General features: G+C 32.1%; 1 protein-coding gene across 1 annotated transcript; it reads left to right on the top strand.

Annotated features, from left to right (window-relative positions):
• The first annotated feature begins 102 nt into the window (after positions 1-102).
• Positions 103-8,049, top strand: LOC132271074 (dolichyl-diphosphooligosaccharide--protein glycosyltransferase subunit 1B). Its single transcript, XM_059772338.1, has 9 exons — positions 103-262; positions 920-964; positions 1,708-2,339; positions 3,563-3,710; positions 4,412-4,591; positions 4,715-4,783; positions 5,510-5,599; positions 7,503-7,629; positions 7,744-8,049. Exons 1-8 carry the CDS (start codon positions 140-142, stop codon positions 7,623-7,625), a joined length of 1,410 nt encoding a protein of 469 aa, XP_059628321.1. The 5' UTR covers positions 103-139; the 3' UTR covers positions 7,626-7,629; positions 7,744-8,049.
• The last annotated feature ends 4,429 nt before the right edge of the window (positions 8,050-12,478 follow it).

The raw sequence follows: 12,478 nt of genomic DNA, 5'->3' as shown, positions 1-12,478 counted from the left end.
ACAGATTATCCAATTCACTTATGATTGGGATACAAGATCTTTAATTCGACCCAAGCCCATCTAGGAAACCCCCTCCACTATACAGTACATACGGTCTAGTCTTCGCAGCTTCGTCAATCTGGTGAGAGAAGAGACGATCATGGAAGGTCTGCCGAGACTTCGATTAGCCCTAATTTTCTCAGTCGTCGCATACTTGTTAGTGCTCGTCAGATCGTCTTCTCCCTCTTCTCCGGAACTCCAGATCGTCAGTGCCGAACGCCGAGTAAGCTTTCTCAATCGTGAATTTTCCATCTAATTAGTTTAAATGAATTCAACTTCTGTATGAACAATCCAAGAGCAAAATCTGGAATCTAGGGTTTTAGTTTTCGTTTTTCGATGGTGATATATATAATTCGTTCGTTTCTATAAATTTCATTCTAATTTTGCGTTTCGTTGCTAGATTGAACGAAAAGAAGATTAAATGAACACTGCTAATTATATTTTATCAAGAAATTATTCTGGTTGCCGAAAAAGTGTAGGAAATGGAGAGAAATCAAAACGTCGAGTCTTAGATTTTTCATTATGGGAGACCCGAGAGCAAACCTTCACTCATCTAAACCTTACACATACGCATGTGTATGCACATTTTCTTATGTGCGTGCGTGTGTGTGTGTGTGTGTATATATATATTTATATACATCTTAATTTTGTGATGAGATTGTTGATTGGTGATACTGGATATTTGTTGATGATAGAAAGAGCGTTATATTGATTTATTTAGGTTTTTAGCTGATTGAAGTTTTAATTGATTTAGGCATTTCTATGATTGAAGTTTGTATGAATTGTCCTTTGTTGTGATTTAGATTTCTATTATGGATCTAATGGTTCGTGTTTGGTTTTTCTGAGTATGGAACTAATAATATGTTGACTATTGGTGCAGATTGACTTAACTTCGCACATTGTGAGGGTTTACTTGACGTTGAAGGTATTTCTCCAGCACACTTTGATTCACTTTTGAGTTTTGACAAATATACGGACTTCATTTCTATTATTTATGGTAGAAACAAGTGAGAAGCCATTTGCATTCATCGCGTGATATGCAACGGTCTGGCTTTTGTTTCATAAATTATAATTGTGGTTACATTCTGCAAACTTATATTAAGGACCTAAGGTGCAAATGAACAGAGACGAACTCGACACTATTCGAGCTTGCTTGTTTGTTAGTCGTGATGAGTTTAAAAGGCTGAGTTCAAACTCAAACTGGTTTATTCATGAGCAAACTCAGTTCAGCTCATTGTGCTAGGTATTGTCATTTTAATAGTTTACTATATATTCATTTTAATAGTTTATTGTATATTCATTTTAATATTTATTATATATTGTTATTTTCTTTTATATTATTATATTTTATCACTTTATTTATCATTAAATAGGTATGAAGCTTGTCAAGTTCACGAGTCATGAGGCATTTTATAAACAAGTCACAGAAATGAGTTTGTGTCGTTCGTTTAATGAACAAACATGAATAGAGATCTCATGGTATCAAGCTCAAGCTGTCCATAAACAGCTCAGTTAATTTGCAACTTTACCAATTGCCTTATTTCAAGTTCTGTTTGTGTCCTTCTATAATTTTGGCCAGAATATATGGGCGAATACACATCTCCTACCGTCCAATTCCAAATCTGGCGGCTCTGGCCAACTAAGCATTGTCTTGGGTGGCTATTTCAGGTTGAAAATAATGGGAATTCTCCTGCTTCAGAAGTCCTCCTTGCTTTTCCTCCTACACAGATTGATCATATAGCACTGGTCAAAGCAGCAGCTGTTTTCGGAAAGAAGAAGAAAAAGTCTTATCTGCCTCTTGATGTAAACCCAACTGACCTGCCTGATGGGCCAAATGGAACTAAATACTTCTGTATATTGTTATCCAAACCATTGGGCATGGGTGAATCTATAACACTAGAAGTGTTTTACACATTGACACACTCTCTCGAACCTTTCCCAGTAGAGATAAGCCAGTCAGAGACACAATTGGTTTATTACCGTGATGGTGCAGCAATACTGTCACCTTATCATATTAAACAACAGATAACATTAATCAAGACGCCAAGTACTAAGGTGGAGTCATTCACTAGAGTGGAGCCAGTTTACCATGCAGGTACAGAGATAAAGTATGGGCCATATAGTGAACATCCACCGTATTCATTTTCTCCCATACTTGTTCATTTTGAGAATGACAATCCATTTGCCGTTGTTGAGGAGCTTGTGCGTGAATTGGAAATATCTCATTGGGGTAGCATTCAGATTACAGAGCATTACAAGCTGGTTCATGCTGGTGCTCGACATAAAGGCGTGTTTTCAAGGTTAGGTTATTATTGGTTACAGGTGACATTTTAATTCTTATTTCTTCTCAAATTTGGATGTGGTAGGGAAAATGCCAGTATTTTTTCCTTTGTTTTTTTATTTTGGCTGTTTTATAATTATGAAAATGAATTAATCAAGTGGAGAGCCATCCTACATTAAGTGTCACCATCACGAAGATGTAGAATGGTAGATAATTGTTGACATAAAAGACTAAGCAAATTGTTATTGTTTTGTTAGGATTCAAATGCAAGACATGTGGAAGATTATAATCATAAAAACAAATGTGCTTTAATTTCTTGCTAACCATATTCTCCTATCACCCACTTTTCTGGTATTTTCCCCAAATTGTAAATAGAACATCTGCAATTGTACTTGTAAAGATGTTTATATTGATGAGATATCTTATAATGTAAATATTATTTTTTTTAGTAAAAACTGCTGTTTAAAGCTTGATTTGACTTGAAAAGAAAATAACTAAATTATGTATTAAGCTTTGCAAATTAATACTTATTGGATCTTCTTAGTTCCCACATGAAGGTTTGAAGCTCATGATTTGTAAATCCTTTTATATTAAATTTATATGAGAATTCGTGATTTCATATATGATTTCCTGAATTTTTTTAGATCTAAGGAATAGGAATTCAGGAAAATGCAAGTTATATTGTACAATCTAGTTTATATTGTACTTCTTCATTTTATATTCTGTACCCTTATTTTCTAGGAAGCCTTATTAATGGTAAGAAGAAGTGAATAGATTGAATTCCGAATGATACATGGGACATGGTTTTTAATTGCTTTTGGAGTTATCTAGAATCCTGTAGAGTTATTAGAAACTCAAGAATTTGATTGTCTCGTACCAAATTTCCAAGGACGGATTGATTCTTTGGAATATTATGCTGTTAGTTAATCTGGTACAATTTACAGTTTTATTGCTTTCATTTAACTATAAAACATGCAATTTCTCTCTCTCTCTCTGAAGTTTGGATAGTGTTCTATTGAGGCTATTTGGATAGTGTTCTATTGAGGCTATTTTACATATATATAGTTATAAGGATTACGGGTGTATGTAGTATGTATTTTTAGTTATTTTTTGATAAGTAGGTGTATTTAGTATGTATATATGCATAAGTACATAAAATTAGAACTATATGTTTTTATATTTTTCTTTGTTTTTGATTCTCAAATCATTGTATCTTCATCTTCTGAAGCTTCCTTTTCTCAGGGTTGAATATCAGTCTAGACCATCTTTTAGTGGCGTGTCCTCATTCAAGCTTCTTCTTGCAAGACTACCTCCTAGGGTTCACTCCGTCTACTACCGGGATGAAATAGGGAATATTTCATCATCACATTTACGTACAGATTCTAGGAAGGTATTTATTGTCTCAATTTCTTCTTTTCCAATATAGTGGACAATATTTAGTTGTAGGACTTGAAAATTTTTCTTGTTAAATTTATCCTAAAGGTATATGTCTATGTTGTTTCCTCCGGACACTAAGGTTAAAAAGGTCTTATTTAGTACATTAAGTTTGTTAACTTATTAATTATGTTAAGATTTAATTTAAAAGCCTTAAAGATTTCATTCATGAATTGTTGTAGTTTGTAATCCTAAATTAAAGATAGTGACTTCTAAGTAGCTAGTGTGAAAATCCCCCCCCTATAAACTATTCATTTAACATAATTATTCAAAATGTTCCCGGAAAGAAAATTGATTGAAATTTTGGCCTAGTTGGTTATTCCTAGAGTGATATGCACCCCAAATAGCATAACTTTTTAGTCTGTCGTTGTGCTCGGTTGGCGTTTTTCTGATCTGGTTTAACCTCATAGGTCCAGTTGTATCTGCTCACCTTCCTCCAGATGAAGAACTGCTGCTGTCTGTTGGAGTTTTCTAATATTTTATTTCTCTCTAAATGGAATTATGATCATCTTCATTTGGATAAATGGTCTCACTATCGTGAAACAATCAATTAGGATACGATCATATGATGATCAAAAATTCTTTTTAATGTTATGTTTGGAAAATATTGTTTTTTGTCTTTGTAACTTATGACCTTTTTATTTACTTTAATTGCAGTCGGAACTGGAAATAGAGCCAAGATATCCTTTATTTGGGGGTTGGAAGACTACTTTTATCATTGGATATGGGTTACCGTTGCAAGACTTCCTTTTTGAGTCACCTGATGGCAGGCGTTATCTTAACTTTACCTTTGGATGTCCTCTTGCTGAGACATTGGTAGACAAGTTGACCATCAAAGTGGGTACACTTATATGAATTTATATTGTTGGGTTATCTGATTGTCCCACTTGTGTTACTTCTGTTCTCTCATCATAATTTGCCGGAGCATACGTATACTGATGCAGAAGCTGTTACTTTTAGGTGGTGCTGCCAGAAGGATCAAAAAACCCTTCTGCTGCGGTTCCTTTTCCAGTGGAACAACATCTGGAGGTAATTTTTATGGGATTATTGATCTATAACCTACAGTAACGCAGATGCACACTTCTTCGAATTAAAAAGTAACATGTGTATTTGTGTATTGATGCTAGTGGGTTTATTGCAAAGCATCCAGTTCATTTGATCCTGTCATATTGTTTATTCGTTTGTTACATGGACTGCTACGTGTGTCGCATGCAATGTATCTAAGCATTGTATTTATCAAGCCCCAAATGCAAACCCAAGGACATGGGAAAATGGTTAAATATTCATATTGTTTAATATTCTTTTTTTTTTTTTCCTAAAATAAAATTATGTATAACATATAGCTTTGACATAGGTGTTTCACTGGTTTTGAAGCAATAATGGGACAGAAGGATCAAATAAGAAAGTCTGTGCACAATTATATAATAATTTTGAATTTATTGGATATACTTGTTAAGTGTATGTTCAACCCGACATGCTGGACCGAATGTCTCGTCCAACATAGATAGGTACTCCATGCATTTTCGAGCAGACCATTTAACTTAGGTTTATTCTATGTTAATGACTGATCCGGAAAATGCCATTTAGAAAATATTTATTTTCTGTATTTTGTTCTAGATAAATATTTACTTTACTGTTCTAGGCAATGTAGAGTTGCAGATATTCTCTGTCACCAAATAAATGCTTTGATTATATGCCTCAAGGACTTGGTCATACTGTGTTAGCTGAAATGGCCTGTCATCTGTATTTTTGCAGACCAAATATTCATATCTTGATGTTGTTGGAAGGACCGTGGTGGTTTTGGAAAAGAAAAATGTTGTTCCTGAGCACAACTCTCCCTTCCAGGTGATCTATGAACCTTCCATACAGATATAGTTTTCACCTTTGTTTACTGTTAACTGTGAATTGGTTCAGGCAATGTAGTACTTTCATACAGATTTAAACTTGTAGAAAGTTTTGGCATCTTCAATATTTATTAGGAATGTTGAAAGAAACTGTAATCAACATAGAAAACATTTTCTTACCCAAAAAATAAGAAAAAAACATAGACGAAATTTAATGTACGGTAAAGACTTCTCCATACAAAAAAGCTATGTTATGTTGAAAACTTCTTACATCCATAAGTTAGAGAATATGCATATGTTATTTCGAAATTTTTTATAGCTGATGTGTAATGAATTGTGAATGCAATATAGATTGGAGCGAGTGTCTTCTCCTTAATACGAGATCTTTTATTATTCTTGTAATTAATTAAGGTACAAAATAATTTATATACTTTGAGAGAGTAGTTTGTCCATATGTAGTACTTTCATACAGATTTAAACTTGTAGAAAGTTTTGGCATCTTCAATATTTATTAGGAATGTTGAAAGAAACTGTAATCAACATAGAAAACATTTCCTTACCCAAAAAATAAGAAAAAAACATAGACGAAATTTAATGTACGGTAAAGACTTCTCCATACAAAAAAGCTATGTTATGTTGAAAACTTCTTACATCCATAAGTTAGAGAATATGCATATGTTATTTCGAAATTTTTTATAGCTGATGTGTAATGAATTGTGAATGCAATATAGATTGGAGCGAGTGTCTCCTCCTTAATACGAGATCTTTTATTATTCTTGTAATTAATTAAGGTACAAAATAATTTATATACTTTGAGAGAGTAGTTTGTCCATATTTGACCAGAACTGATCATCGGCCTTCCTTATTTTTTATTTTTTATTTTCTTAAATTAAATTTTAAGATTTTCAGACATCATTAGCTGAACATTATACCTCGGAAGTTCTGAAGTTTTGATAGAATGTAAAAGGCAAAGATAATGAACTGACTATATTTCTTTCCATTTTTAGGAAAATTTATTATTGCTTTCAAATTGACAGGCCTCTTGGTAATATACTAATACTATCAAAATCTGAGCAGTATTAAACATATTAAATATATATCAGTGAACAGTATTGTTGATAGAAAATTCAGAGACGTAGAACTGTTAGTTGAGATGTCTTCTGATGCTACTATATCTTTGGTATTCTAAAACACTGAATTTATTGTATTTTTCTGTGTAATTCTGTGTGGAAATTGTCTAATGGATGGGAAAACAATCGAACCTCTCTATAATGGTCTTAAAACTGAAGGATAAACAACCGAACTTTGGTGGGGCTATGATGCCGAACATAATTTATTAGATACTTCAACTTAGTAGCTCAAGAGTTAGATTTGAATTTAAGAATATCTAGTCATGTTACATAATTTTTCTCTAGATACAACTTGACATATATTCTTAATGTGTGCAATCAGCATATTGTTGTTGGTAACTTGCGGTTGGGTTGCCCCCAGATAAACCTCATTTGGTAGTTATTTAAGGTCTCAGATTTGAATTTAAGAATGTCTAGTCATGTTACATAATTTTTCTCTAGATACAACATTATATAATGTATGTAATCAGTTTATTGTTGTTGATGACTTTCAGTTGGGGTGGCCCTAGATAAACCTCGGTTGGTAGTTATTTAAGGTCTCAACTTGATGACGATTCACCTTCGTTAAGTTCATAGGTCAGAGTCTCACGATGCACCGAGTAATACTTGTTTTTGCCCTTGGCAAGACTAATTCCCTGGATAGGTGATGGGCCAGGGATACATGCCACATGTTATGATCGTTTAGTGCTTTCTGATACACACACACACATATATATCAATTGTAGTGGTTATTAACGCATCTTTATCTTTTTCCTTGGTAATATTCTTTTACAGGTTTACTACGAATTCAATCCAATTTTCATGCTTGCAGAGCCATTGATGTTGGCATCTGTATTTTTCTTATTTTTCATGGCTTGCGTTGCTTACCTACACGTAGATGTTTCCATTCGCAAGTGAAAAGGTAAGACAACTATGGGGTTTTTAAAGGTGCAAGTATAACAATGTTGCTTAATGGTGACATGTTTACACTTCAAAAAAAAATCATTTTATTGAACTTTTCTTCTCTTCTTTGTAGCTTCACCGGTCAATCGCTTCAACTTTGCCGGCGTGACTAGAGCATATAACAAGTAGTGAGAGATCCTCAGTCTGTCGATGTTAGAAGTTCTATTTGTGTTCCTTTTTGGTAAAATTAGATTTTCGAAAACTTTGTTCAATACAAGAGGTCAATGTCATAAATATGTTGTTTGGACATTGTTCCCTTTAGCGAGATTAAACACAAGCCCAAACTTTCCATGGAACACCAAAATGATGTGTTATTATAAAAACTAAAAGGACTCGGAATATTTTGGAAAGAAAATATATTCTATTCCTTCTTGTGGAAGTTGAGAATGGTGGTGGAGTCCTTAGTGTTCTTTCTTCTTGCAGAGGAAATGGAAATGGAAATGGAAAAGAGTGGAAATTGTGGATGGAAGCCAAGTCATCAACTTGGCCCACCTGACGATCAGTTTTTTTAAAACTATTACTACGTATTAGAAAACTGTTTTTTTTTTTTTTAAATAAATAAATAAAAAAGGTACTTTTTTTTTGGGCTGAAAAATCATATAGCCCTAGGGTATTATTGACTTAAAAAAATAAAAATACAAATAAAAAAGTTACTTTTTTTTTTTGTGCTGAAAAGTCATATAGCCCTAGAGTATTATTGACTTAAAATAAATAAATAAATAAATAAGCTACTTTTATTATTGACTTTCTTTTCTTCTCTCTCCTGGGTGCAAATTTTAGTTAGAAAGGTTGATTTTATTATTTTATATTTTTGTGGATAAATTTTTTCTATAAATATATTTCTTGGAAACAACTCCCCGCTGAATCTATACACTATATGAAACAATACCTAAATATAGAATTGATACCAGAAACTTGAAACAAACTTTGTTCTTGACACGACTTACATAAAAACAAACAATATATTGACACGACTTACATAAAAACAAATAATAAAAAATCAAAATGAAAAATGAAAAACACAATATGCTGGTCCTTAAGTCACTGAGAGCGAGACTGAAAGAAGTCAGTCACACGGAGTAGGAATGAGTGCGAGAAATAAACGTGAAAAAGAAATAAACGTGAGTTTGTGTGTGAAGTGAAGCGTACGGAGTTTATAAGAAATGAATATGAATGCGTGTGAAGCGCAATGTACGGAGTTCATAAGAAATGAATGTGAATTCGTGTGTGAAGCGAAGCGTACGGAGTGACCATTTAAAAGAATAGTGTGACTTGGGAATTACTTTTAAATTTTGGATTTTTTCAATCTTATGCTAAACATAATTCAATAATTGTTGTTTATGTATTGACGATTCATGAATGAAAGAGGTCATTACTTGTTCCATGCTACACCATACTCATTTGACATGTAATTTATGTCCATTTCCATTGAAAGCCATACGTACAACCCCAATATGCATTCAATAAGATTTATTATCTCCTTTTATCTCACAACTCAACCACCCCCATCAACCCTGCAACCACCACCACTACCACCTCACCAACACAAACAAAGACAAGGAAGAAAAAATTCAAAAAGAAAAAAGAAAAGTTTATATGCAGTACCAAAAAGATTAATGCCATTGCCGCCATTGAAGTTGTTCTCCTGAATTGACCAGTACAATTTCATTATCGAATCCTGGACCAAACCCTATTATCAACAATTAGATTGAGGGTAGGTTGGAGTTATTAACTTTCTCAACCCTCACATGATGTTTAAACTTATGGGAATTGTCTAATGAAAAATACTTTCACCTTGGAGGTCGAGAGTGCGAATTTCTTTGGGACTATTTTAAGAGAATATTCTCAATAATTGTCCTGTACATGTCGGACTGAAGAACTGCATGTGCCTAATGATGAATTATGGAATGCTCTAAGAAGTCCGACACTATCTTTGTCAATTAAGAAAAAAAAAAAAAAAAAATCTGTTCATCTACTATAACCTAGTGGTACCTCCTTGCCTGAAGACCGAAATACTGCTTGGTAGATTGATTACATGATATCACCAACTAATTAAATGTGACAGATACTGATGTAACCCACTAAATAAATGCATTTTTTTTTTTTAAATATGACAAATATAGTTGATTAATTACACCGATAATGTGTTATCATTGTGTCTCCAGAAACTCAAACTGAGTGTAAACCCAATATATATATATATATATATATATATATATATATATATATATATATATAATCTGTTTTAACTTTATTTTGCAAAGAAGATATACGATTGCTACTTTTACTAATATATAAGCCTATAACTTATGGTAGTAATTAAATTTGGGTACAAACAGATTATCTAATTAAGTCAGAACTAGACTATGTTTTAATGTGACTATTTGGAAACAGCTAAACATAATTCCTTAAAGTGGCCTTGTTAGGCACTTAAAATTATAATTTATGCTATCAATGATTATTAAAACTAAACCTATATGCAATTTTTTGGGTAGGTACGACACAGACTCAACATTATAAAATTTTGGGGGCTATATAATTAAATTAGTTTGCTTTTGTCACAAGCCATAACAACTGGGAAAACCTTACCAATATATATTTCTTTGTGTGTGTGTGTGTGTATGTTTGTGGTTACTCCACAATTTCACAGGATTTTCAGTCTTCTTTTTTCTTTTGTTGTCGGATGGCCTTCCACATAAAATGTTGTATTTTTCATTTTTGAATAACATCTCAATTTTATTAATGATAAATAATTTTTTTTTTTTGAAAATCCAATTTATACCAAGATTTGACTTATTGGGCTTGTCTCAGTATGTGAGACTTGTAGTGGTTGTTAGTCCGACTGGCCAAATCAATGTCGTTTTAAATTACAAGCTCATTGCTTAAGGGCCTAATTTCCAACGTCATGTTGACCACTCAACCTCTCACTAACATAGACAAGTCTCACTCTCTCTCACACACACATACATGTGTGTGTATATATATATATAGATATTGCTAATGTGTCAATTTAGAGTCTTGATAGCATGGTTAAGAACAATATATAATCCTAATCTGTCAATTTAGAGTCTTGATAGCATGGTTAAGAACAATATATAATCCTAATCTGTCAATTTAGACTCTTGATAGCATGGTTAAGAACAATATATGTGTGTGTGTGTGTGAGAGAGAGAGAGAGACTATATGAGATATTATTGAATATAGGTTAGGCAGTGGATAAGAAACAAGACACAGAATATGCATCCAATAGGAGTTAGGCCGCTGATAAGAAGTGTACAAAATGTTGTATTTAAAAAACCATTGAATGGCTCTTTATGTTGGAGTAAAAGGTCATCAATCAATTGGAGTAATTTGGTTTGGTTGGAAAGTTATGATAAAATGACTCATTTATGTTTTAAAATGTACTCCTTAAATTTATGAACAATTATATACAATAGATTACCAATCTAACTTATTTAATTCTTTCAAATATTTTTTTTTCTTTTTTCTTTTCTTATAAATCTTATCGTTTTGATAATCGATTGAAATAATAAATTAAGATTCATCAATAATATCTCTTTTATTACTAAAAAAAAATTGAAGGTTCAAGTTATCATGTACATTACTGAAAATTGTATATATAAATTATTTGGTAAAAAAAAAATGAAAAGGCAAAAGAACATTTACTTAGCTTAGTCCTGCTTCCAACAACCATGTGTTTGTTAATAAAGATCTTTTATGCCAGTTTCAGAAGTGCATTAAGATCACTTTAAGAAGGAGGTGAATTTAAGGTTCAATTTATATATATATATATATATATATATATTTTCACATACAAAAAATTCGCACACACCACTCACTCGTTCAACTTAAGATCTTAAAATTATATGATAATGCTTGTCATCTTATAATTAAGGGGAGGGAGAGGCTCTGTAGGTGTAGCGATGTTCGTTGGCAAGACAAACCTTCGGTGTCTCGAAGAGTACTGAATATGAGTTCAAATTCCTTACGTTGTGCAAGTTCACAACTTAAATCTCACTCGTGTCATGAAGCTGTTATGGATCATAACAGAGGTGAGAATCATCCAATTAGGAGATATTTTTAAAAAAATTAAAAATAAATAAATAAATAAAAGGGAAGGAAGAGAGAGAGAGAGATTATATATATATATATATATATATATATATATATATATCTCAAGATTATAATTTGGTTTTGACCGAGTGAAAGATAGGAGGGATAGAGCCAGATAAGCAGCACCTTGACTTTGGCAATCTCTGGAAAGAACGAGTAGTCAAGTGAATTTTGCATCATCCACTTGGATGCCATCACATCCCAAAACCTTATTTTAAGCAAAAAAAAAAAAAAAAGAAAAAAAGAAAAAAAAAAGAACTGTATTTCCCTACCAATGATTAAAAAAAAAAAAAAAAAACTGTATTTTAAAATTTGAACAAATATATACTCCTAAACACGTAAATAATTATGTATTTTGTATAAAAAATTAACAAAGATTCACCTTACAAGTCACCTTTTCTAATTTTGTTGTATTACAATCAGTCACTTACCCAAAAAATAATACTAATAATTATCAAGCTATCACTCTCTGATGAGGTAAGACAATTTAGTATCAGAATATAGTATAGAATATGAAGAAAGCATCCAAAAATTACTCTACCATATTACCCTTTTACAAGCCTAAAAAAAATGTTAATTTTTCTATCCTGTTTCTATGAAATTTATCATTCAAAAAAATAATAAAAGAAGAGAAAGTTAAATTTATTTCATGAAGCTAAAAATTGGGCATTGAATAAAAGGTAGTTTATATCTTA

The sequence above is a fragment of the Cornus florida genome, unplaced genomic scaffold, assembly GCF_030987335.1.
Source record: "Cornus florida cultivar Cherokee Brave unplaced genomic scaffold, ASM3098733v1 CherokeeBrave_3.0.0_Hap2_Chr08, whole genome shotgun sequence".
Classification (NCBI taxonomy): Eukaryota; Viridiplantae; Streptophyta; class Magnoliopsida; order Cornales; family Cornaceae; genus Cornus; species Cornus florida.
Note: the sequence above shows the minus strand (reverse complement) of the source record. Positions and strands in the feature narration are given on the sequence as shown.